General features: G+C 40.1%; 1 protein-coding gene across 2 annotated transcripts; it reads left to right on the forward strand.

Annotated features, from left to right (window-relative positions):
* The first annotated feature begins 349 nt into the window (after window positions 1-349).
* LOC131968228 (proto-oncogene tyrosine-protein kinase Src-like) lies at window positions 350-26,769 on the forward strand. Of its 2 annotated transcripts, XM_059329015.1 has the most exons (13): window positions 351-939; window positions 9,092-9,373; window positions 12,021-12,120; window positions 14,229-14,246; window positions 15,718-15,816; window positions 16,078-16,181; window positions 19,251-19,400; window positions 20,072-20,227; window positions 20,505-20,684; window positions 20,917-20,993; window positions 21,095-21,248; window positions 21,342-21,473; window positions 22,764-26,769. In XM_059329015.1, exons 2-13 carry the CDS (start codon window positions 9,100-9,102, stop codon window positions 22,970-22,972), a joined length of 1,653 nt encoding a protein of 550 aa, XP_059184998.1. In that variant the 5' UTR covers window positions 351-939; window positions 9,092-9,099; the 3' UTR covers window positions 22,973-26,769. The 2 variants fall into 2 exon arrangements, with proteins under 2 accessions (XP_059184999.1, XP_059184998.1); XM_059329016.1 differs by lacking the exon at window positions 14,229-14,246 and having other exon boundaries at window positions 350-939.
* Window positions 26,770-27,482: the final 713 nt, after the last annotated feature.

The raw sequence follows: 27,482 nt of genomic DNA on the forward strand, positions 1-27,482 counted from the left end.
TTTGTGTTTTTTGGTAATTTGTGTCTTTTTTGGTCATTTTGTGTCTTTTTTTTAATTATTTTGTGTCTTTTTTGGGTCATTTTATGTCTTCTGAAGGTTTTTTGTTTTGTTATTTTGTCTTATCATTTTGTGTCTTTTTTGGTCATTTTGTGTCTTTCTTTGGTCTGCTTTGTTTTTACGTCTGGATGTGATGAAGAAGCCATGCTTTGGCGTTTTTGGAGACTCCAGAGGGTTAAAGGGGTAGAATCACATGATCTGATCAACTGAGGATGTAGGCGATTTTACCATAGGTGGCCGGCGTCGTGAGGTGATGATTTAGGGAAAAAAAAAAAAAATTGACAAAAAATGACTAAGGCGATTACTTGAACAGTGTGACTCCATATGATTTTTTAGAAAAGCTAAATGGGGGTGTTGTGCCTGCCAACGCCTCGGTGAATTCAACTATCACAGAGTCGAGTTACGCAACGCGACGTGAATCCTCCCGACTCCGCCGCTGCTGCGTACAAAGCGTAAAAATCCAGGCTCATCATATCTGCGCTCTCGTGTTTCGTCAGTGATGCACTATCCCGTGCCTCCCCCCCATACGAGGCATGTCTTCTCCACACCACACCGCTCCTGCTTCCTCGCATGAATTTACCGCTCCGTCGACTCTTCCCAGTTGAACGAGGCTTATTTCACCGAAGGGCTTGGTGTTTGTCCGGCCCACCGCAGCCGCCCGGCAGCTGTGCCCTCTGCTCCTGAAGGCAGTCCCCGTCATGACCTCCCCTTTCTGCGATTCTGCCGATATTCGCTAAATGGGATTCGTGGCCGGCCCGAGGTTTCCACATCAACTGGCCATCCGCTTCCATTATTTCTCTAATGAGGACAGCCATAAGGATTTAACACGGTTCCTCGCTGCGCGTCTCTGATTTTTGGGCTGAATCTCCAGACGCGTCAAAGGTGAGTTAATTAGATCTTGTGGCGTTTTAATGCGAGAGAAATGTGATTTAGTCCCGATTTACGTGCGTTGTTTTTTTGTTTGTTGCTGCTTATGTCCCCATACTGATGTCTTACACACACCGTCTGATACCCCCCTCTCACACTGACTTGGATTTCATTGTTGCACAGGCCATTCAGTCAGTGGTGCTCGCACATTTGGTCAGTGCCACTCAGTCTGTGCCAGGGCTGTTGTTGTCGATTTACTACACCCCCAGACAAAATGCGCACCGTATGTGCAAATGTCACATTTTTCACTTTCTCACGACCACAAAACGCTCAAGGAAGACGCAGTAAATCGACTGCGCACAGGAAATAAGAGCCAACAATCCATCGAAATTCAAAATGGAGCTGTAACAGCACCTGTTTTGATTCATCAGGCCGCATATGCGCTGTATGTGAACAGAAGCCTACCACAGCCCCAGCAGCATTGTCGCCTTTTATCCCTGTACCCATTCACAAATCCCTGTTTACGTGCCTAATGTGGGTCAGATTGGCAAACACGTACTGTTGATGTTTTATTTTTTAATTATTATTTCTCCCTTCCCATAGCAAAGACGTTATCATCTTGACAGCTGCTACTCCTGTAGGCAGCTACTACCCCACCCCTTGTTTCTTTGAAAGCAGCTTTGCTGACAACTGGTGTTTAATCCCGTGGAAATAGAATTTTAATTATGTGGCTAATCTATTTACAGTCGATTTAGGGTTTTGGGTAAGTTCCAGCTAATTTCCATAAGGCTGTGGAATCAGGTTTGCAAAAAAAGGGGGGGGGATCATGGGAAAGCTGGATTTTAAACACTGGACGACCATAGGAGGTGCTATAATATGACAGTCTCATCTGATAAACACGAGGTAACACAGCATGAGAAATAACATTAAAATACCTAATTGGATTGTTGGTTTTTTCCTCTTTATATTTTTACAAACAGAGTGCATTCAGTGGGTCAAAATACATAATGTTCCCTTTCACAGGGCAGACTGACATCAGTCTTGACTTGTTGGGCTGTGACAAAAGATGATTTATTATTGATTCATTTACCAAGTTATTTATCAGATAAGTCCTTTGTTCTATAAATATCAGCAGATAATGAAAAATATTATAAAAGCTCTTCATAGGACTTGTTTTTGTCTGGTCAGAAATCCAAGATATTTAATTAAGTGCCACATCAGACAAAGAAAACTAGGAAATGTTCCCATTTGAGGGTCTGTTTGCCATTTTTGCCTAAAAAGTACTAAAGCGATTAATAGTTTATCAAAAGGGTTGCTGATTATTTGTTTGTTAATTGACTTATTGATTAATCACCTTATTGTTGCAGCTCTAACTTGCTTTAATTGTCCTGTGTTTCCTGTTTCTATCAGAACACTTTGAAAATAATACATTTCCAAGATGCTATTCAGGGCGGGGACAAATATTACCCCGAGTTTATATTATAGAAGTTGACTGTATATTAACTAGAGGTTATGGTCTGTGATTATTAAAAGCCCCCTGAACTTGTAGAGTTAATCATTAGCTGGGTGACCCCCCCTGTAATGAGAGAGTCTTCCTCATAGCTGGCATCACTTGCTGCCAGAGCCACCAGTTAAAGATGGACAGAAAACGGAAGTGGGTTTTATCAGTTGAGTGACACAGTCCCCCTCTCCTCCTCCTCTTTTCACCTCTCCTTCGTGTGTTTATCACAGAGAAAGAGGAGAGACGAGATGGCAGAGCTAAACACAGGCTCAGACTTGCACAGAGTGAGTAAGGTCAGCAAAACATTTGTGGAGAAGATAACGGAGAATATCTGATTGAGGCATCCGCTGTACTAAAATGGGACAAGACTTGATTGCTATGTGACTGCGTTGTCTTGTCTTTAGCCCTCTTTCAAGCAACTGCCTGCTCTCTCTCCCTCTAACCCAGCCCTATAGATAATCTGAGTATTATGGACTGTATGTGGACTGCACTGTGTCATGATATCATCCAGCATATAGCAGGGTAGGACAGTGATGCTAATGTGCACATTTCCGCTTGTTTTGATCTTGAGGAACCATCATTGCTCTCCCCCCTCCCTCGCCGTTGCTCCCCAGGGCAAACTGTAATTTTCCCATTTGACTGAAACATTGGCTCCAGCTCCGTCACTCTCTGCAGCACAGTGGCAACTGTTACCGTCTGTTGTGACTCAGTGAGGTTTGTCATGGCCAAATGTGCTTATGTGCCTGACCAGAAACGTACAGCTTGTGTGCTCAGCTTCAGATGCAGGATTACAAATGCTGATTAGACAGAGGAAAACGTGAGAAGGCGTTAAGTTCTTTGTGCAGTTGAAACCTGTGCAGAATCGAATGCAGGTTGTACTTAAACACAAACATTATCTTCTGCAACAAATTGCAGCATTTGTAGTATGGAACTTTAGAATCAAGGCTAATTGAACACTACAATGTGCAAATAATTCAGCAGATAATTAAAAGACCTAAAGTAAAAGTGCACATATTTACTGCAGGATTTAAAAGATAGTTTGATGCCAACCCTAACCTCTTGTTGCCTCAGTCCACACCGGCCGCGAAGAGCTTCCTACCTGACGCAACACCAAAGTAAGACACAAAATCCACTGCCTCAATCTGTGCAAAATGCATTCTCAAGTTCCTCTGAGCCAATATTAGGCGTCAAGACACTAGTAAGTCTGTAATCGAGTGGGTATCTTCCAAAGTTACAGTCATTTGGTACCAAATTCCCTCATTGTCTGTCTGAACAATGGCTTCTTGTTGAGCTGTGGTGGAGGGACAGTGTGAGAGAGAGGGACTACGAGTCGACAGCCAAATTGAAAATTTGACTCGATGATGCCGTTAGATGAAAAGTCAGGGGCTCACCAAAGTGACTGTAATTCATCCTGAGTGGAACATGAATGTCTGGTCAAATATCTCACCACTATTCCCCAGATTGTCATAAAATTTTGAACAGAGTGGTTAGCCTTGATTAAACTTTAGAACAGATTGTGGATTGTGACCTATCACTTGCATTGGAAAAGTGTGTTCAGAAGGAACAATCACAGCAACCAAAACTGTTGTAACATACATAAAATACAGCATTTTTTACCTTTGCTCAGGTGAGCACAAGGCTAAACCACTACCAACAATTTCTCTCCGTCTCTGAAACGATATGTAGATATTGACACGTTTTACTGTGATTATCAGGCTTTCACTATTTGGAGGGATGTGCACACGCATCTGCATTTGTAGAGGAACCAATAAGAACGGCCTCTGACTGAATTGACCTATGATTTTCTACACCTGAAAACAGAGCCGAGTGGAGGTGCAGAAGTCTAGTTTTCTCTCAGTCCACTTGAATTAGAGTATGTTGAAAGATTGTTATTATTGAAATTTTGCCCAGACTCAAAAAAACAAACAGCTTACCCGCTCCTTTACTTTTATTCCTTTTAGGCGTCTGAATTCTCTTCCTTGATCACACTTTGCCTATATTATTCAGTTCAGGTACATAGACAGTTTTATAGATTTTGTGAGACTGTGTCAACACCCCGACTGCGAGAGAGACACAGGCTAGTGATAAATGTACTGCGGAAATTGAAGTGCTCTTGAACTCAATCATACTTCTGAGGTAAATACCCCTCAGAGAACAGCCTTTGAACGAAGCCTCTATTTGCTATGATTCATATCTAATCCTTCAAATCTCCTTTCCCACAACACAAGCAGGCAAAACATTATTCACACAGTCAGCATGTCTCTGGGTTTACTGTAGCTTTTCTGACATTATTAAACTATGTTTTACATACATTTCTTTTCACAGCACATTCATACCATACTTTACGGCTGTACTTCTTTAAAATAAGAGAAAATGAACTGAGATTTGAAGCAAAAAGTCCTTTTTTAAAAAAAAAAAAAAAGGAGTAAACATGTCAGAAAAGTGATTAATAATAATAATAACAACGATCCTGTGATGCTAGGTCTAAGGCATCAAGAGTTTCTTTCAGAATAAGAGTTTGATTTGTGTCCTGGGAAAATGGCAAAATAGAGTCTTTGTCGCCCCCACCACCATCCCCACTCATCTCCCTCCTCGCTTCCTTCCTCCCATCCCGCCCTCCCACTGCTCAGGTGCCTGTTCTTGTTGCAGTTGCTGGCAACCATAGCAGTGTGGTGCAGTCTGGTTCCCCCACATTCCTCCGCGCTCCTGTTAAATGGAAAAGCTCACAAGGGACTGAAATCTCTCCTCATCTCCCATTCCTCACAATTTTTCCATCTTTTTACTCCTCCTCTTATTTCTATCCTTGTAAGACTTTAAAATATCTTACCCTACTTTGTACTTTTGTCTCCTTCAGACTCCCTCCTCTATTTTATATCCTAATGTTAATGGAAGTAGTCACATGTTGGCACTTCTTGATATTGGGGCACACCATATTAGGAAAAGGCGTGAGGCTCAGCTACAGTGCTAGCTCTGTTGTTTACATACACAGGCTCTGAGGCTTTCAAGGATACTCTGGTGTTTGCAGCGTCCTGGAGAGAATCAGGGGGAAAGGGACTCATAGGACAGAGCTTCTGCCATTGCTGTATCCGGATGTGTTTGCAGTGCTGGTTGAGGGTCATTACCTCCGGTCCTGATGATTAGTCAGTTTTCCTAATTAAAAGTGGTACTCTTGCATACTACGCAGTGCATTCATACTGCACTACATGCAACTTGACTTCAACTAATGGTGCAATACTGCATACATCAACTCATTAAGTCACTTTCGAACCCACTCTGACCTCCTTGTACTATCAAAACTAGTATCACAGTATGTTTTAACAACCAGAGAACTTCACACGAACAGACATAACGAACCGTCTGGGAGAAGTTACTGACAAAACTACTGTTAATTCCCACCTATCTGAAGTTTTGCTGTATCATGTTTGCCTTTTAATCCACCATTAAAGCATTGTGCTTCTACAGGCTGTGCTGTGAGGGCTGTGTGTTCAGGTGCACAAGCTTTTTAACCATTGCTGACAGGAGCAAGGACCGAAGTCCCCAGCTAGAGTTTGAGAAGGTTTTTCATCTGTGGTCAGTGAGGGACAAGGTGAAGAGAAAAGCTGCTTTTCGTTCATTGTAACGGCATGCAGAGCAGGAGCAGGTGAAGCAGCTGCAGTTTGAGGTAAATTCCATCCATCAACAATTAGTTTGTAAGTAGGACTGGCTCTTTCAAGGTGATCATTTCGCAGTAGTTTTTGTGTTGATTGAGAACTTTTCAGAAAATTGGGGACCGATTCTTGGCTGATGACCACTTTTTAACATAAACATACATGCAAAATGTGCACCCCTATTTTTTTTTGACTATTTGTTGCATAACTGATATTCAAATATTGCTCAGAACCAGAAGCAGACAGCGCTGCGTCTGCATTTTTGTGTTCAACTAACAACTGAACTGTCAACATCACAAACAAATGTGCAAATTGATTCTTCCGACAATGAATTCAGCAATAAAAGTGATGTATTTAAATTGATCCTTGGCTAAGTCCCGCCCCCCTTGATTACTATTGTTAGACCTTTCAAGCTTTTGCACCCAGCAAAATATGGCACTTGTAATGATATCAGTAAGAGATATTCTGAAGGAAATTATATCAGAGCAGATATCTGCAATCATTGTTAAGAAATATATCAGAAGTAGACAGAAAGGACTACAGTTTGCATATAACAGCTTCGTTTACAATATAATTTGTATTGAATGAATGAAGAGGACGTTCAAATGAAGCGTCAGCAGCAATGGACGTCTTCACGTGAAGAACGAACATACAGGAACAGAAAAACGCAGTTTAAAAGTTGATGCGTGGTTTCCAGTCTGACAGCCATTTTTAAAGGCTGTTCCTCTGTAAGCTGGTAGATGTTTGAAGCAGCTGGCCACAAAGTCCATCACTGTTACCCAGAGTAGTTGGCTAAATCGAGGAGTTTATTCTGCATACAATTCACACAGCGCTGTCCACCCCTCCTGCAGGCCCATTGGCCTATCTCTGTGTGACTCAGTGTTGCACCATGGGATACGTTAACCCCCCCAGTGCGCCAGATTACATCCTGGCAGGAGTTGAATCAAAGCTTGCATGACCGTACGTGTGTGCTTGAAATCCTTCATGCTCGTTCACATGCTCGGCAGCTTACACACCCACACATCTCCACAGTGAGATCCTTCCATATCTTTGAGATTTCCCGTACCTGTGTAATTATGTTACGCTCGCATATTACACTTAAAACACCCACTAAGCTTCAGCTGTCCATGCAGTATACAACAACCACCTACGCATTCTTTTTACAGCCACTGCCAGTTCCTTCCTCCTTGTCTGTTAATAACCCTCTCTGTCCTGTCTATCACACTGTCACAACTGCACTGGCAGCACATGGACACGCACATGCATGTGTTGGAAAAAGGATGTGAGATGCAACAGTGGTTTGGGTGTTATTGTGCGATAGAGCCTCGTTTCCCAGAGACCAAGGAACAGCTGCTCACGCACACACATACACACGGTGCATACACTCTGTCTGGAACTGAGAGTGCCTCTATTCACAAAGGAACAAGGCTGTTTCATGTGCGTATGACTGTCTCTGTTTCAGCCGGCCTGAAATAGCCGGTCTCACGGTGAGTCACTCTGCGATGCCTCGAGGGGTGGACTTGGTGTGTGAACACAGAACTCCAACTTTCTGTGGGTGCACTTGACTGTCTGAGCATGTTTGCCTTTGTCTGAACTCACGATGACAGCGCGCTCTTGTTGCATTTATCAGGCCGTAATAGATGTGTTCTGCATCGGGATGGAAAGGAGAAGCAGCGTTATAATTACCTGAAACTGTTTCTGTCCTTGTCAACTCTCCAGCGTACGGTTCATTACAGCCCACTGCTCCTTTGTTTGTTTTCCTCGTAGATGCCTATTGATTCAGAGCAGATTGAATCAACAGATAGGGATGACCTTGAACGTATGTGTTGGCCGTTTCAAGGTGTCCTGTCCTCCGAGTATTTGCATGCTAAACGGTCCTAACTGAACCTGGAAAAGCTCCAAGGTTGTGTTGAGCAGAGATGACTGTGACGTGCACAGCGCACACTGCTGAGGGGGATTTTCGTTTGAGGAAGGTGAATGAAACTGAATGTATTAAGGTTTTTTTTTCTTTCATCTGCTGACAGGACACTATTAATAAACATGTTTGTAAATGAACAGCTTATTATTTCAAATTTTCCAGTAGAATGGCATCCAGATGTTTTTGGGATGGTTTGACATCTCATTTCCTCATGGAACAGGATGTGTGCCGGTCAGATTTGATTTACATATTAATATGAGGTTTAAAGTAAACTGACATCCACATTTCTTCCTCTGCCAGGGTGAAAAGGTGTTTTTTTTGTGGTAGCAGATGTTGGCTGAGATTTCTTAGAATCTAGGACCACAATTTATTTAAATAAATTAAAAGTACAGTATAACGTGCATGATTTTGTACAATATTTACACTTTTCAAATAGGAAGAGTTGTGATTTTGTAAAGAAAAAAGGCTTATTCAAGACAACGGGCTTCAACTTCAGCAATTGTTATTATCTACCTTTTTTAATATTATTTTTGGGGCTTTTTTGCCTTTTATTGAATAGCGCAACTGATGATGGCTTGAAAAGTGGGGAGGGATAAGTGGTGACAACATGCAGGGGGCCACAGGTCTGAATCACCTTGGGCCGCTGCAAAGGTCTCAGCCTTGGTACACGGCACACCCCACAATTATTTGAATTATTGATCAGTCTGTCAGTTATTTTTTATGATAAATAATGAATTATTTAGTCTGTAAAAGGCCTGTCCCAGTTCCCCAATGTCCAAGTTCTTGTCTTTAAATGTCTTGTCTGACCAACAGTCGAAAACTCAAAGATATTTAGTTTTCAGGGACTAAAAGCTAATCTTCGCATTAGAGAAGCTAGAATTAAAGAATGATAGTACTTTAGTGTAAAAATTGACAATCAAGTCCATCATTTCATCAATGAAATTATTATTTTTTTAAAAGTTGATGTTTTTTATCTGTCATTCATTGTTTTCGTGCTATTTGGCGAAGAACAAGAAATGTTGGTGACAACCCAGGAGGAGCCTTTTTTTAATCTCTTGGGAAAATGCTGCATTCTTACTCATCACTGGCTTCTCCTCCCAGGTCTGCACATGGGGGCGGGCAAGAGCAAGCCCAAGGAGCCGGGCCAGCGCTCAATGAGCCTGGACGGCACCATCGGCACGGGCTCCGACAGCGGGCACTTCCACCACCTGGGACCTGCCCAGCAGACTCAAACCCCCAACAGGAGCCCTGCGGTCAGTACAGGCAGGCGGGGGCATCAAGGGCAGCACCAGCTCGCCCCGACAAACACTCCTGAGCTGGCTCTGTTTGGAGGGGTGGACCACACGGGCACCATCACCTCGCCTCAGAGAGGACCTCTATCAGGTGGGTAACATTTTCAGAGAGGAGGTATTCATGCAAATATTGCAAAATATTACTTATTGCTATGATATGATAGTTAGATTCAATAATCAATACAACTAAATAAGGGTTTCATATTTTAGATAGTGACCCAAACTTACGGTCATTTTAGTATTTTTTAAGTGGTCAAAACAAAGTAGCAAATGGGAAATATTAATGGTGAATCAGCAGACTTTATCCCGATACTTGAATCCCGATAAGATATTATTTCGATTTTAAGCATTTTGCTATTATTGTGTATATATATTGCAATGCAATATGTTGTGATATAACTGTTGAACTGCATTAATGTTCACAAAAATTAAATTCAATCAAGAATTGTTTTGTCAAATGAGAGAATTCCCAGTTCTGAATTGGGAGTGATCAGAGTTCATATCACCTCTTTGAAAATCAACACGAAACATAAAAAAATAGCCTAACTTTGCAGCATTATTTCAACAATACCGGACACGGTATCTTGACATACTTGGTACCTGTAGATCAAATTAATCTTCTAGTTTCATAGGAGACCAGTATCTCCAGTATATTCCTAAAAGTGGGTCAGCTACGGCCTCGGGAACAGCAAAAACGGTGGGTCATCGGAACGATAAATATCGATACTTGGCAGCTATGAATCTATATAATATTGCCACACAAAATACCGCAATATTGTGCTGTATTGATTTTTTCCCCCACCTCTATAAAATATAGTTAATCACTTTCTTGCCGGGACTTGGATAAGAAGATCGTTACTACTGTCATTTCTGTACATTCACTGTGGTTTGCTAGAGCCAGCAGCTGGTTAGCTTAGCTCACCTAAAGCTCACTAATTAGCACATTACATCTAATTTCTTAAATTCATACAAAACTGATTTTTAATACGACAAGCTGAGGTTTTACAATTGGGTATATGTGCAGGACTACTTATTTGCTTTTTCTCAATTTTCCTCTTCGACTCCCTCTCCTCAATCACTTGACCCAGAAATTGAACAAGACCGGCCATCTTGAAGGACTATTGTTTAAACGAGCTTTACAGAGTTGAGAAAAGGCGTTCAGAGCAGCGATAAACGCGGATATACAAATGCAGTCTATGGTGAAAGGTTATAAATGCTCCACCCCTAGCTCTACAGCTGGCAGAATGTAAACAAGCAGTGCCAAGTCAAGCACCACTTCACAACTGTAAGTGTTTACATTATTATCAGCAATATATTTCAAAAGGGTTAACTAATACACTTATTTTAAAAATGCTGATGATAAATAAGGCAGAAAATGCACATTTCAGACACAAATACAGGAGCAAAAATAATACACCAAAACTTTTTATTTATTTATTTTATTTAACATAAAAACTTAATTGTAGAGGGTCTGTGTAGGATTTCAGGTGATAGAGCTGTTCACAAGGCATAAGAAAAGGATGTTTTTTTTAAAAGTGACACCCAGGTGAACAAAGATGTCCCATTTCCAAATTGCGGTTCCTCTGTTCTTGCATCTCAGGGAGGAGTTAAGATGCGAGAAAGAGAAGCAAGTGAAAGAAACAAGGATGAGAAATAATGAGTTTCTGCTGTATGACTTTCTGTTACAAGCCTCCAGGAAGTCACAGCCAAGAAAAAGTCCTCCACAAAACCTCTTGTATAATTAGTGAGTTTAATAGGCACATTTTGTAATTTCCAGTCTTTGTGCTAAGCTACGCTAAGGATTTCCTGGTTATCTTCTCATCTAACTTGTTGCAAGAAAGCAAATAAATGTATTATTGGAAATAATATGAAACTGTTGCTTTAAATGTGAGTGACACAGAAGAGCCAGAGTAATCCTGCACGGCCAATGACCGAAGAATGCACAAAACAGTCTGCAGTAAAGAAATATTGCTTTTTTAGTGTGAACAAAGTTGTGAAGCTAAGTAGAACTGCAGGATGGAAACAGAGTTAATAAGATCTGATGAGAACCTTGACTTGTCCATGAGTCAGCTCGGTTAGCTCTGACTTGCTTTCAGTTTGAGATCACAAAAGTCCTGAGAAAAACATCTAAAAATTGATTCACAGTGAGTCATATGTCGACAGAAAAATATTTCCATTTGCCCACCATCAGCTGTCCAACAGCCTTAAAACTCTTTGACTTTGAAGCCACAGTGTCCAGATTTTTACTTGCTATAATGTGTCTAGACTGGCCAGATGGTTAGGTTAATGTTGCTACATCCAGAGAGCGGATGGCTGCTGGTGTATCCGCTGGCTGCCTCCTCCTGTGCATCTAATGAGCAGATCAATGATTGGCTGGAGAGTTTCCAGGTTTAGATAACTGGATCATTTAAACGAAGGGATAGAAAGCTTCACAGAACATGGGCAGCCATTGGTATGACGGCTTTGTCCTTCAAGGACGACCGGCCAGAAGCAGTCTCCATGTCGATATTTCTCATTAAGCTCTGGTAAATTGTTTTATACAGATATGGAGCAGAGGCAAAATGTACTGAAGATTTATAGCTTTACAGTGGATCGAGCACATTATCATTAAGAGATAGACCTGTATTATTGAAGTTAGATTATGAAAATGAATGTGAATAGATCTTAACAGGAAGTTCCACTGGCCTCAATTACATTGTTCCCTAAATGCGTATTTCTGTGTGTGTTATTTCTTGCAGGAGGTGTCACTACTTTTGTGGCGCTGTATGACTATGAGTCACGGACAGCGTCTGATCTGACCTTTAGGAAAGGCGACAGGCTGCAGATTGTCAACAACACGTAAGAATCAACAGCCTCTCTTTCTCTCTCTCTCTCTCTCTGATGGCACAACTTCACAAAAATCTAAACGAACAGATTTGTAGATGCACACCGAGAGCACGATCATGCACAAACGTGTAAATGAATGAACACAGTCAGAGCTGGTAACTGTGGCGCGATCCCGACAGCCGAGGCTCATCCTCTCCATCTGTTGACTAAAACGGAGCAGAACGACACTTTACTAATGCATTCTGTTCCTCTTTGGCAACCGACATCATGCTCATCTTTAAGACACTTTATGGAGAGCCTGTCATAGCGAGGTCGCCACACTCGCATATCTTTCCTCCACATAATAACACCTAAAAATGTGTTTTTTTTCCTCTTGGACATCAGCACATGCTGAACTTTGTCTGCGTTGTGGTGGTGTGATTTAGATTGAATGTAGATTTCAGCAGCAGGAAGTGAAAAAATGTTATTTGTGGTTTTTAAAGTATCTGGAGCATAGTTCCTTTTGTGGGTGTTTTAAAAGTAGAACAATATATTTTTGTTTTCTTTTCCTTTAAGCTCTTTTCATAACTTTCTGTCATAAGTCCAGTCTGCTGTTCTTTATCTATAGTCTGGAACTACATAGTGGGGCTGAAAATACTATAATTTCATATCTTAAATGAATATTACAGTTCCAATATCTACTTTGCAAAACAGTATTCAGTGCATGGAGTTTTTATAAACATTTGAATGCAAATAATAGGACAGGGCGACATGGAGCAACAATGATTTCTCTGTATCTTTGAGGCTCAATGTCGATAGACATATCTCGATATCTTCTATGAAGTGGGCCGAATGTCAATGGCACCTGTGAGATGTCACAAGCACTTTTATTAAAACAGACCATGATCAAAATAAAATGCAGAAAAAGTTTTTTTTCTATTCCCTGTATAAAAATATGCAGCTGCAAAACATACAAGCATGCAAGCACTTATGTGGATGAAAAAGAGGCAGCACAGTCTGGAAAGAAGTGTTAACGTGATACAGAAACTTCCTGTAATCATGAAGCTGATTGTTACAGTTCACTTCTCAGGTTTATCAATGAAGAGTGTGAACTGTGTACACTTGGACTGGTGAAAATCTATTTTTTGCTGCTTATCTGGCCAAGAAAGGTCACACTAGAATATATTATACATTGCACAGAATAAAATCTTAACACCACGCAAGCTACGTTTACACAGATTTATGTCAAAGTTTATGACAAACAGGCAAGAAGCAGTAAGGGAAAGACATTTTTATGCATTATAGCATGAGTGTCTGACAGTGGTTGTATAACTCGTTAGAGGAATGAGTTTCAGTCTAGTCTGCAGGTCAACAGACAGAGTGAAAGCTGACTCATGAACAGGTCCAGCTCTGGTTGAATGCGCATCAGCAGAACTGATTTAAGTATGTGTGGTGTATATTATGATGCAGGTGTGTGTAAGCATCTATGCTTCCTTGCAACATACATATTTGAAGCATTTTCTGCTGTAATGGCAAAATATGAGTCTTGGTAAACTGCAGCGTGACTGGTTTGGGGAGGCGGTACTTCTCATTTTGCCATAGTTGCCCACCACAGCAAAATAGTACCAGCAAAGACTCTGGTACAATTACAGTTTTTCCTCTCCTGCTTCACAAAATACACTGCAAGCAGGAGAACTTGTGAGCCATTGGGAACAGAGAGAGTGTGAGAGAGAGGCATGATGCAAACACTATGTAAAGTAACATCAAGCGATTTCATCCTGCATCCAACCTCACCGCCCTACAAATACTGACATAAAACGTATTAACACTATAAAGTGAATATAGAAGTCCCACATGGTTGGAGAATGTAATTATTTATGGATAGTAAATTTGAGATTGCTCTGCATTTCTCTTTTGTAGAATTATTAATAATGTTACAAAGTGCACTGAAACTGAACGTGAAACTTTAAAAACACAGCAGCCTGTGGAAGCCCACTGTGTAGTCCCGCAGCATATCCTCTGCTCTCTGTCTGTGCTGTGCTGCTTGCCTTGCTGTGTCTCCTCGCTGTGTTTTGATGTGTCTGCTGTGTCTGTTATCTCTCCCTCTCTCTTTCTCTCTCATGCTTCATGGTTTCTCCTAGGAAAAAGTACAGCTTCAGGTCAGTAATACTTAATGCAATAAAAAATCTCACGCAACCTTTTGTTCACGGTCCCTCTGCGGCTGCACGGGTTTGTCTGATCAAGCTCATAGCATAACTGCAATGAATTAGTAAATATGAGAGTTGTAGAGTTGTTTGGTGCTCTAACTTGCTTGGGAGGTAACAAATTGTACATTTCTCTACATTCAGCAGCAGTTAGAGGTTTAAATTGTAAACTGAGGGACTAAAAGTGGAACAAAAGGTTGCATTTGTCTGTCTGTTTCCCTCTCTTAACAATGTGATTTTCTTTTTCTCACTTCGGTGTGGGATGAGGTGTGTTTTTCAAATTTTTCCTCAATCTTTAGGTTTCCTCTTTGCTTTGTAAAGAACATCTGGGTTGCTAGTCGACAATGTGGAAGTTTTAAATTGTATCTGAGTAAACATTCTCACTATGACATAATCTGAAGCATCCTGTCCTGCAGATACTGTAGTATTTTATGGATAAACCTGGTGATATTTTATATATTTCTAATTTGCAACATGTCCCATGAAAAAAACAAAACCAACAATACAATACATGTATACAACAAAAAAAGACTGTCTGTGCAGCCAAATTCTGATTTAGCTTTTGATTTTTGTCCAAAAACTATTAAAAACAACCACAGTCTTACGACATGTGAGTTGTGTAACATCACACTTTGCAAGAGTGAGCTCAAACATCAGTTCACACAGATTAAAATGAACTAGTTCATGTTCATAGTTCACAATGTTGAATTTTGAACAAAGTTCACAGTCCCAAAAACTGAACTAGTTCACGTTCATTTGGTCTTTTCTGAGCTGCTATGAGCTATTTTTTCAGTAGGACCTCCTCCTACCCATCCATCACCAGCCGCCAATCAGGGCCACCGCTCAATTCCCAAATGAAATACTGTATAATAAAATATGATCGGAGAGAAAAAACCATACAAGTGTATGTTTTACCCCTGAAACAATGTGTCATATTATGCAAGTGACAAAAGGTGGAGTAAAGACTGGAGATGCAATGCTAATTGTCAGCCTGCATGAATCAAATTCTGCAGCAGTTCAAAAACATAAAAAACTGAAAGATATGCTATGACTTCAGGTCTGCAGAGGACTCAGTTGAGAGAACGCAATAATGGGAACCGTTAAGGTAGTAAACTGCATTTTCTGAATTGCCGGTCGAAATCTGATCCCCCTTCGATTGGTGTCAGCATGATTTTTTTTTTTACTTTTATGTCTTCAGGAGAAACAAAAGGGTTTGGGCTGAGAGCCACAGACTGGTTGCATTGTTGGTTTTTCTTTTTTCATGTCAAAATAAGTGTCCTTCCTTCATTATAATTTGTTTCCTAATCGGGAATAAACTAAACGATCTTTAAACAAATAAATATTGCGTTTGCCTTTGTCAGTTTTCTGTTTATGGTTGACTCTCTTGTTCTCCCTCTCTCTCTTTCTCTTTCTCTCTCTATCACAGAGAAGGGGACTGGTGGCTCGCTCGCTCTCTGACGACAGGAGAGAGTGGTTACATCCCCAGCAACTATGTGGCTCCCTCCGACTCCATCCAAGCAGAAGAGTACATTACCCTCTCCTTGTTTCACTACTGCAGTTTCTTTTCTAAGAGATAAGACATTTTTTCTTAGTGCAAAGCCTGAATTTAGCTCTTACATTGCTATATCTACTTCTACAAGCTAAGGCTAAGAAAAAAGACAGAATATTTCACCATCCACTACAGCTGTATTCTGTATTGGCAGTCAAAAAGTATTTCTGTCTGCCTGCTACAGACGCTCAGTAGTAGTTTCTTTCTGATCTTATTCTCTGTGGCCCACTTTGGCAGGTGGTATTTTGGGAAGATCACTCGGCGCGACTCCGAGAGGCTCCTTTTAAACCTACTCAACAGACGAGGAACCTTCTTGGTGAGGGAGAGCGAGACCACTAAAGGTGAGAGAGCAGACACTCCAGAGACTACACTCTTTATCAAGATGATCTAATTAGATCTTCAGCTCTTCTCTGTGTCTCCTTACATATTAAATCTGAGTCTGCAAGACCATTTTTATAGTGTGTATTGTAAAAATGCAAAGGCTGAATTATAAATCTATATATTATTATATATTAATTATATATTATATGGGCCAAAGCCTGTTTTGAACCAGGCTGTAAATGTGTTTATTTCTACTGTAAAGTTTAACATGGGAGGTCTAAATGAATTGATTCACTTTTTGAGATGTGCACATGTGAGGAATTTTAGTTTTTTGGCGCTACCACGTTGGCTTTTTCAGCTCTGGAGGTTGCTGCTAAAAATGTTTACCTTTTTAAATTTACATGTAGATCAATTTAACTTCATCATGCCCAGTGGTGGAAAGAGTATTCAGATCCCTTAATTAAGTAAAAGTACTAATACCACACTGCATAATTACTCCACTACATGTAAAAGTCCTGAATTCAAAACTTAATTCAGTGAAAGTACAAAAGTATCAGCATCAAAATGTTTTTCAAGTTTCAAAAGTAAAAGTACTTGTAATGCATTCAGATTGTTTTATACATTCTAAATATATTATTGTATTATTATTATTTGATTAATTTATGTAATCTGTATTTTACTGTTGTCCAGGTAGGGCTACTTCTAACTACTTAATATACTTTTATGTGGTTTGATTTATAAATATAAGGAATAATTTTAAATTGATCTAAAGCCGTCAGCTAAATGTAGCGGAGTAAAAAGTACAATATTTGTCTCTAAAACGTAATTAAGTAGAAGTATAAAGTTACATATGTGGAAATACTCAAGTACTCAAGAACAGGTACCTATACTGTACTTAGTAAGTACAGTACTTGAGTGAATGTACTTAGTTACATTCCACAACTGAGACCGTTAATTGACTATTCAATTAATCAATCAACAGAAAATCTCTTCTTTTTTTTCTTTTTTTTTGTTGCAAAAATCAGAAATTCACTTATTCCAGATTCAATATTTGTTATTTCCTAGCCTTTTTTAATATGGCTAATGATAAAAAAGCAGTTTGAATTTGTCAATCTGAGCTCTATACAACTATGACAGACGTGCATATATATATCACTGTTTTATGACATTCTATACCCTAACAATTCATAGTTTGATTGTGAAAATAATGGGGTTATTAATAAATAATGAATATAATCATGAGTTGCAGCCCTTCTTGCACATATTACTTTTTTTCTCTCGATAAAGGTAATCACTTTCAAAAATTAAAAACACAGCTATGAAATTGTGTGCAACCCAAATCCCAAAAAGATTGGAAAATATCTTTGTTCAGTTTTCAATTGACATTATGTCACAAAGGACTAAGAAGTTATCACATTCTGTTTCGTTTGTTTTAGACAACATCCCAATTGTTTTGGAATCAGGATTGTATTAAAATAAATTGTCAGATATTATGTTAAAAAGCTCAGAATCGCAGCATTACACAGTATGTGTTGCATCCATTTAAAAAGACAAACATTCATTTAAAAATGTATAAATTATGTAACCTGGCAGTGCACCGTGGTGTTAGGAAATGCATGCTTTCTCAGAGACAATTCAAACTATAAAACATGTTTTATAGAGCCTGAGCTTTTTATTATTAAAATGTGTGGAAAAAGGGACGTGATGAGACTTTCTCTGTGTCCCTGGAGTTAACTGCATGCAGCAAAGCACTTTGAAATAAAGAGATCTTTAGGGACTCATTTGTTAACTTTGACGCAGGCCTATGGCTCCAAAGCTTTGTTCTCTGGAGTTTTGCATCTTTATGTGAAACTCTGCATTCAGATCGGGTTCTGGTGACGTCAGTGAGCTCTTCAGGGGGTTGTTTTGGAGGAAGTAGGGGGAAAAAGGAAAAGAGTGGAGTGGAGTAGGCCTTGTGAATGGATAGGGGTGAATCACTCTTCCAGAACTAGGTCAACCTAGGAGGGTGCTGGATTTCCCTCTGGCTATAAGTCTCTGTTCTCCCAACATACACACACTGAGTGAGGGGAGGAGAGGATGAGGAGGGGGGAGACTTGTAGGAAAAGGGGAGGATCAGGGAGAGGAGGAGGATCTCTGGCAGGAGGTGTGTTGGCCTCTGGGTGTGTTCTGTATTAGATGTCACATGTGAGGCTCATAGTGTGACACGGATGAGCAGAAGCACGTCGCTCACATGTTGAATAAAGTGTAAATCATGTCAGGTTGGTTATCTGATCATTTGTGAGGCAAGAAGTCGTAACCCACTTTAAATCCTGAAAGGCAGACTCCAGCTGTGTTCTCTTCTGTTTTCCTTCTTAAATGCAAATTTCCAAAAAAAAACGTGATGTAGGTTATCGTTGTAACTAATCACTAAAGTGATAAATAATGTGAATCCAAATGAACAGACACAATGTCTGACCAGTTTTTGGGCTTTTGCAATGAAGTTATGATAGTCTGTGTTTTAATTGCTGGAACAGTCCTGTGATGATGAGACACTTCAGGTCAGGAGATTGTCAGCTCAGTTATTGTGCAAGTGTGGATAAAATTGGGAAGTTGTTTTCTTTCTGGTGAACATCAGTCAACACTCCAGATCAAAGAGCATTGATTTTTCATCTTCACCCCCTCCCTGTGAAGGTTAGGTTTGGTGTTTAGTCTGTTCAGCCTTTTGAAAAAAATCCTCAATATCTACAAGTAGGATTCCTGTCACATTTGTAAGATCTTATTTTTGTATTTTTATGGTTATTTCTGACCCAATCTATTGTTTTAATGGTCTGTCAGTATCTCTTAATATTTCATATTTGTGGCTGCACAAAACAAGTCAATAATGATGACCACTGTTTTACTTTTCTTTTACTTTAGCTGTAACTTTACTTAGAACTCTGTGATTGACAAGGACATAAAGGCTGAGTTTAATTTCTAGGCCCCCTGAAGGGGCCGTTAGGGACTCACCCGGCACAGCTGCGAGGAAACTCCAGAGAGCAGCTGCCACACATGCCGACATAAGGTTTTATAGTTCTAACCTGTCTGTGTCTGTTGTTTTGTCTTGTTCACAGGGGCATATTGCCTGTCAGTGCTGGATTATGATAACACCAAAGGCCTGAATGTTAAACATTACAAGATCAGGAAGCTTGATAGCGGAGGTTTCTACATCACCTCCCGCACCCAGTTCACCAGCCTCCAGCAGCTAGTCTTCCACTACCGCAGTGAGTACTCGGATACATCTGCTCCCTGATAGTTAAAGGTATAATATGCAACTTTTCTGCATTAAAATGTCTAATTATCCCAAATGTTCACAGTAATTCTTAAACCTGGGTTACTCAGGGTCACAGTCTGTTTCATTTGGTCACCTGTCAGTGTCGTCACACCCCCGTTGCTCAGCACTGTGGTTGTCTGCCACAAGCTGTCACAAACATTTGCCACATTTTTACAATACCCTTTTTAGACCTTGGTCGTTTTTTACCAGATTTTCGTCAACAGACATCTGGATCTCACGTTTTCAGAGGAAATGTTAGCAGCTGCGTGGCTCACAGCCCCCCCTGGATGTCCTGTGTCCACGGAAAAGCGTCAGAGAAACACTGACTTTTAATGTTATCCGCTACATTCAGTAGTATTTTTTTTTAATCATCTGGTTTGCTTGTTTTGGAGAGGAATATTTAACTCCCTCCCTAAAATAAAATTGTGACCACTAAAGGAATCCTAAGCTAAAGAAACTGAGTGAAATGGTGATCAACTCCCATGATCCCACACTGCTACTCGATGTCCCCATAATCTTATCTTTTATTATTGTTTAGACTGAGAGACCCCTAACAGCAGAAAACTACATATTGTGTTCTACCAACCTGTCCACTCATCTCACTTCTCTTCCCTCTTTCAGAGCACTCTGATGGGCTGTGCCACGCTCTAACAGACGTGTGTCCTGTGGCCAAACCTCAGACCCAGGGACTGGCCAGGGACGCCTGGGAGATTCCCAGAGAGTCCCTCCGCCTCGACCTTAAACTGGGACAGGGCTGCTTTGGAGAAGTCTGGATGGGTAAGGACAACACGCCACTTATTTTAGTGGAATTGGCTATATATTCCTCTCATGCCATAGCGGAGAGACAAAATGTGATAATCAATATCCTGGTAAAAGCTACAAAGTGCTGCAGGAAATAAACCCAAAACCTAGAAATCAGTAAGCAGGATTGCATATAAATGCATTTCCCAAATTCTCAAACTATTCATTTACTTCTGCATTATATCAGTAGGAGATCTAGCATTTTTTAAAAAGCAATTACACATTGGTATAATTTTTTTGTGTTTTCCAACAGGCACGTGGAACGGTACAACACGGGTAGCCATCAAGACCCTAAAACCTGGCACCATGTCTCCAGAGGCCTTTCTTCAGGAAGCACAGGTCATGAAGAAGCTGAGGCACGAGAAGCTGGTCCAGCTGTATGCTGTCGTATCTGAGGAGCCAATCTACATTGTGACAGAATATATGAGCCAAGGTAATGCAGGACACTTTTTGATTACTGACTACTTCTGTAGAGTATTGTAAACTGGCAAGTATTTACAGCTGGCTGGTTTACATTTCTCAAAATAAGACAGGAGAAGATCAAAAGTATTGTTTTGTTTTTTTGAAATACTGAAAAAAAGTTATCTAGTATCACAACCGGTCGTTTATTTGGTGTTTATCTTTAATTTGGTGCATTATCTTCTGAACTTGTTTTTATCTCACAGGCAGCTTACTGGACTTCCTCAAAGGGGAAGCAGGAAAGATGCTTCGTCTGCCTCAGCTAGTAGACATGGCAGCTCAGGTAAAATTTCTTTCTGGCTTTCAGTTCAGCCACATAAAAAAAAAAACGACGCATTTGTCGTTATAATACAATCCCTGTCCTCTCTCCGTCACTACCTCCAGATTGCAGCAGGCATGGCCTACGTGGAGAGGATGAACTACGTCCACAGAGACCTGCGAGCTGCCAACATCCTGGTGGGAGACAGCCTGGTGTGTAAAGTAGCTGACTTCGGCCTGGCGAGACTTATAGAAGACAACGAGTACACTGCAAGACAGGGTGAGTCCAAACCTCCTCTTTCTACAACAGATTATGCTTGATTTACAATACTCTACACACGTAACTCTTCTTTTATTCCCTGTGGTTCGATAGGAGCTAAATTCCCGATCAAATGGACGGCACCGGAGGCGGCTCTGTACGGTCGCTTCACCATCAAGTCCGATGTCTGGTCCTTCGGTGTGCTGCTCACAGAGCTGGCAACTAAAGGCAGAGTCCCCTATCCAGGTAAAGGCTCTCATAATGGAAGTGGAAATGTTTTTTTTTAACCCTCACAACCTGCCAGTGGGTTTGAAAAGCATGTTTTCATCCTGAAATAATGCCAAAATTACAAGATTTATCACAGCCAGAAACTGTAAAAACTGAAATTACAATCAGTTTTCCACATTGACAGTCCTTCAATGAATCATATGTGATGAATGCTTCGGTCAGGAAATATAACCAAAACTAAGATTAACATAGTGTTGTTGTTTTTTCCACCAAAATCACTTTATTCTACGTTAAAAAATAAAAACCTGATTGCACAAACCAAATGCTATAAAAAGGTTGACTGAGACCAACAGCCACTAAATTAAAAAAAAACTATAGAATTAAATATTTTATATTTTAGGAATTTAAATTCATAAGTATCATTCTCTGAAAATGCCCAAAAAATATTTTGTGATTTGCAATTAAATCATTTCTTATCACAGAAACATAACCACAGAGCACTGTTAAACCTACTGCCAAATGTGTATGTTATTAACTTCTGAGTAAAAAATCAAACCAAAAAGAGATTTTAGGGAAAATAAAAGTTTGTACTACATTACATTCATTTAGCTGATGCTTTTATCTAGAGCAGGGGTGGGCAATTCATTTTACCAAGGGGCCAAATGAGATACTGTAAAGGTTGCGGAGGGCCGAACCAAAACTCTGAACTAAATTCTGCTCCAGTATTAGTTTCATGGTTTGTAAAAAGCAGTATATTTTCTGGTTTTGAGCTGCAACTGCATGCAGGAATAACTATGACTCTCTTAAGGTGGCCAAATGCCTCATCATCTAATAATGTTATTATAAGACTATGTTAATGTGGAGCAAGTCAAATATAACTGTAAAAACTCCAATCATTGTCACACTTTTCCATTTATTTTAAACACAACATACATTCAAACCACAAAAACAATATAGATGTATGTTCTGCAGTAAACCAGCAATTTATTAGTGTTTTTCAGTTCTTCATTCTTTTTTTAGTGAGAAAGGTACAGTCTGTCTTGTGCTTGAATGTCTTGAATTGTTAAAAACTCTTTAAGCAACAAGGTAACATATGCACACACTTACGTAAATCCCCTTCAAAATAAAAGCGCTGCGGTTGTATTGATTTGTAATTTTTTGGGTAACCTCACGTGGGCAGGGACAGGGATGTGGCCCCCGGGCCTGATCTAGAGCAATTTACTGTACAAGACGTGCATTTTAACCATGACACGAGGAAGGTCTGTCTGTTCCCTAATCTGAATCCTATCTTCCTGTTTGTTTCTACAGGTATGGTTAACCGCGAGGTGCTGGACCAGGTGGAGCGCGGCTACAGGATGCCCTGCCCCGCAGAGTGCCCCAGCTCTTTGCACGAGCTCATGCTCTCTTGCTGGAGGAAGGACCCAGAAGAGAGGCCTACATTTGAGTACCTGCAGGGCTTCCTTGAGGACTACTTCACCTCCACAGAACCCCAGTATCAGCCTGGGGAGAACCTATAGAACCACACACTGAACCGGACCTGGTTAGGGTGGTGGTGGGGTTTGGGGGGGTGGGGGACCTCAACACAGAACGATCTGCACTAACCGACCTCAGAGGAATACCTGTGGGAGGATCTGAGCCTGTGAAACTCATCGGGGGAGGAACTTGAGATTCTTCTGTGGAAGCAAAACCGAGACAGAAACCTGCAGACATCATGTGCCATAAAGAAACTGCCACAGAAGAACCTGAAGAACCTCCTCTCTGCAAGCACTCACTGTTTACTGAAGGTTTTCCTGCAGACGTGAGCTTCGCGGCTGTAACGGAGAACTCCTGGTGAACAGACTCTGGCTCTGATTTGATGGGTTTTTTTTGTTCGAGAGGTGCGACTGAAGTGGGAGGAAGCAAATCAGGATCTACAGACTGAGCGAGGGGAAAAGAATAAACCTCCTGTTGAAGAGAGAAGGTCAAGGGAGGATATTTCAGGCATGAGCTGTTTAGCGAAACCTCCCTCTTTCCCTCTTCTGTCGTGTCTCTTTACCCTCGCCTGGTACCTTTTCCGCCCACAGAAAGAGCACTGCCACTGTGGCTCAGGTGCCAAAGGAAAAGTCTGTCTCTCTTAGCGTCCTTTTATCTCCTTTCTGCCTCTCTCCTCTCTTTCTCTATTTCTGTCTGACTTTCAGTATCTCCCTCCAGTTTTCTCAAGTGCTGCTTCTTCAAAGTGTCTCCAAATAACTCAGCTCTGGAACTCTATTTTGCATCTTTATTTATGTTTACTTGGACAATATGTGGTTTAAGGTTATGTTCAGTGGCAGATAAAAAAGGTTCTCTTAATTTTTCTGTGATTATCAATAAATAGGCAAGGTTGTTAGAACCACTATGATGGTAGTGCCAGGGTAAATATGCTCAACAGGCAGGTTCTGTAACACTGAAAATTAGGTCAGTTTAATTAAAATTTGAGGCCTTTCTCTCTCACTTAACCCTCCTTGTCTTTTTCTTGTTGTTTATCTTGACCAACCTCGACAATTAAAACTGATTATGATGCAGGTTCTGTTTGAACGCTTGCTGTTTTTATTTAAATTAACTGGAAAGAAATAATGAGCACTGTTATGGTGGCACTAAAGAGCAGTTTTAATACTTATCAGCTAATCTCCTCGGAGGCATAAATGGGCTAACTTTCATCAAACATTCATGTGACCTACTAAGAGGCTACCAAACCAATCATATTAATATTCAACTCGGCTCAAGAAGGGAAAACCCTGAGAGTAAAAGCCTACATCGTTGTGTGCCAAACAAATCACATTTCTTTACTGCTGTCTATGTATATAATGTTTTATTATCAAGCAGCTTACTCTAGGGTTTTTTTAGTCCTCAAACTTTTAATCAAACAAAATCCCCAGTAAACACCATGTTTGTGAGGAAACTGGACAGATGAAACTGTTAAAGGGGACATATTATGAAAAACTCACTTTTTCATTGCTTGTGCGCAAACATTGGCCATCAGGAGTGACTAACTAGACTTGGGCGGTATCTGATTTTACCAGTGTAAATGGGATTAGACTGTCTGTGTATTTGTGTGTAAACACCCACCGTGCACGCATGTGTTGCTGACGTTTCAGTAATGACGTGCACAAGCTCGTGTCAAGGGGGGAAATTTTCTCACACCTAAACACAACCGTGCACCTTCTGAATTCACACCTTTCTAACAAACGAAGACTTGCTTAACTGCGTTATTAACTCCTCTAAAACACACTTCATTCAAACTCCACAGAAACAAAAAACAACAACAAATCGAACCACTCTTAGTTACAGAATTTAGGGTTCATTTTAGACCAAGTTGGTGGTTGTTGGAACAGTGGAAAGCCTGAGTATAATATGAAAATATGCTGCCTCTACACAGTATTTTCCCTCCACTGTCTGTCTCTGCTGAGCCCCGGCTGCTGCTGTTGTCGGCTGCCCAAGTCAGAAAACAAAAGATTCAGCAAGACATTCAGATTTATGTCCCCTTCCTATGTCACATTCAGACTCACATCAGAATATACCGCCCCCGATCCGAGTATCTCCACCACGGCTTGGGAGATATGACTTCATGACTGAAATCCTTTTAGCGGAAAGTTTTCGTGTTGCTAAGTGGCGTGGTGGATAAATGAAACAGGACTTTCATCCAGGCAATTTGGGTTGGTGTCTCAAAGTATTCTCCAACTTTTTTGTTTTGTTTTGTTATGTTAGGTGGGTTAGGTTTAGGCACCAAAACGACTAGGTTAGGTTTAGGAAAATATCACAGCTAGGGTTAGAAGGTTTAAGTTCTCCTAAAAACACTGACCTGTCACCTTTTTTTCAGTCAGGGTGAATGAACATAAAGAGAGAGTGTTTCAGACAAACAGTATTATTATTTTTTTGAGCATTAAAACATGAAACAATGTTCCAGTAGAAACCCTAAATACATGTATGAACTCAAAAACATATAAAAAAAAAAACCCATAATATGTCCCCTTTAAGGATCCAAAAGGTTTTCATTCACTTTACAGCTGTTGTGTCCATAAAAATATGCAACCAGGCGGCCCTAATGAAACTGTAAAACTCTGATCAGGTAACCCTAATAAAACTGTGTTTATGACTTTACTATAAGAGTTGATTTTAAAACCAGTTAGCATGCTTTTGTGCCGTTCTTCTCTTGACCATTGGCTGGGTTTGTATTTATGCTGTACTGTACATCAACATGTGTATGTTTACTTTACGCAAGGTTCAGGTGAGGCGAGGGGATCATAGACAGACTTCTGAACATTTGTGCCATCAACCTATAATTGGTTTTTTATATATCTTACCCACTGCTGCCAGTTCTCACTGTCATACTGTACATACTGTAGCACTGTAGGGTTGGTTTTGTATCATGTAAGCCACTTTTCAAATGGCAGGTATTTATGTTGGGTGTCACACATTTCACAGTGGTTTAGTTTATGACGTAGTCGATGCAGCAACAGTAGATATAAAGTTATAGATTGTTGCCAACAAATACTATGAAACCAGTTATGAAACAATGAGCCATGCAGCAATAAGAGAAAAACGTGAAATTTATAATCATCCGGTGATTTTGAATCCTGACGGCTAATTTAATCAATGAAGACGATCCTGAAACCACAATAAAAAAAAAAGGAGTTTAGCTGGCGATATGACGTTAAAAATGAGGTCAAAGATGTAAATAGTATCTTAAACAAATGACTGTGACTATCATGTAATTTGTTTTTGTATAGTTTTTCTTTTGCACCTCCATGTTGAGGTTTTTACAGTGACGCACGCCTGCTCCCAAAATGCTTCTGTAAATGGGACTTAAGGAATGTTTTATTTTTTAATATTGGGCTTATTATTTCTGCAAAAGACAATTTTAAATTGGGCTCGACAGATGTGTATTTCCGAGAACACCTTATCAGTGCTTTTCCTCTTTAAGAATTGGAAATCCCCGGTTTGTTCTGAGGGCTGTAAGTCACTCAACAATGTGGAAGTTGACGGGCTCATGACCTCTATGAGTAAGGCCAAGGTCTGATTGGATTATCTGTGCCATATTACAGAAGTGTCTGTCTTTTTTTTTTTTTAACGTTTTTTTTTTTTTATGAATCTATGCAGTTTCGGTCTGGCATTCCTGCAACTTCATGGCCATTTTGTTCTAAAATTTTAAAAAACGATCATTCATAAACTGAAGGTGTGAGCATTTTGTAAGACTTCTTTTTGTTTCTTTTTTGTTTCTGATGTAACAGGATTGAAATGGGTATTGTGCCACTTTATGTTGATCTTTAAATGTGCAATAAATTATATTTCAAATGTGTTTTGATAAGAGTGTGTGCTGGTGTGTGTGCTGTCCTTTGACATACTGTATATATGTATATATATATATATATATATATATATATATATAAATATTCTGTGTTGGGGTGTGAATCAGGGACGTCTTTATAGAATGATGAGGAAGCTGCACCACAAGCTGGATGTTTAGAGAAGTGAGCATGATATGTGTGAGGCTCATCAGGTGACACTGCCATAATTTTGGGGGAACTTTAGGAAGAGGAAAGAGGATTTCATGGGTGAAAAGAAGTGTAATGAGAAAAGGCAACAGGATAGAAAATGTATCTCATTGCTAATGAAAATTTGCATTTGAAACAGTTAAAAACTGAAGTAGCAATTAAAGAAACTACAAGAAACTTTCAGTTTTTGGTATGTTGGCACCCCCTGTGGACAAAAGCAGTAGTGTAGAGTACCACCATCTCCTTTTGTAAAGATCTTTATCTGGCTAATTTGTTTTGGTAGCGAGTTTACAAAAAATAAAATAGTATAAGAAATAAATGCATTTTATGTAAACACCTGTTTGCAGGATGCAGAGCTATGAGGTTTTGTATCGATTTGTGGTGATGTAAGATTAATGAAAATGAAATGTGATGATTGTTTTAAGGAAAACCACGTCTCACAATGCATTTCATAAATAAATAATTGTTACACAGTATCTAGGAAGAAGAGGGACAGGATAAGATAAGATAGGAACTG

Source organism: Centropristis striata, chromosome 3 (genome assembly GCF_030273125.1).
Source record: "Centropristis striata isolate RG_2023a ecotype Rhode Island chromosome 3, C.striata_1.0, whole genome shotgun sequence".
NCBI classification, from domain to species: domain Eukaryota; kingdom Metazoa; phylum Chordata; class Actinopteri; order Perciformes; family Serranidae; genus Centropristis; species Centropristis striata.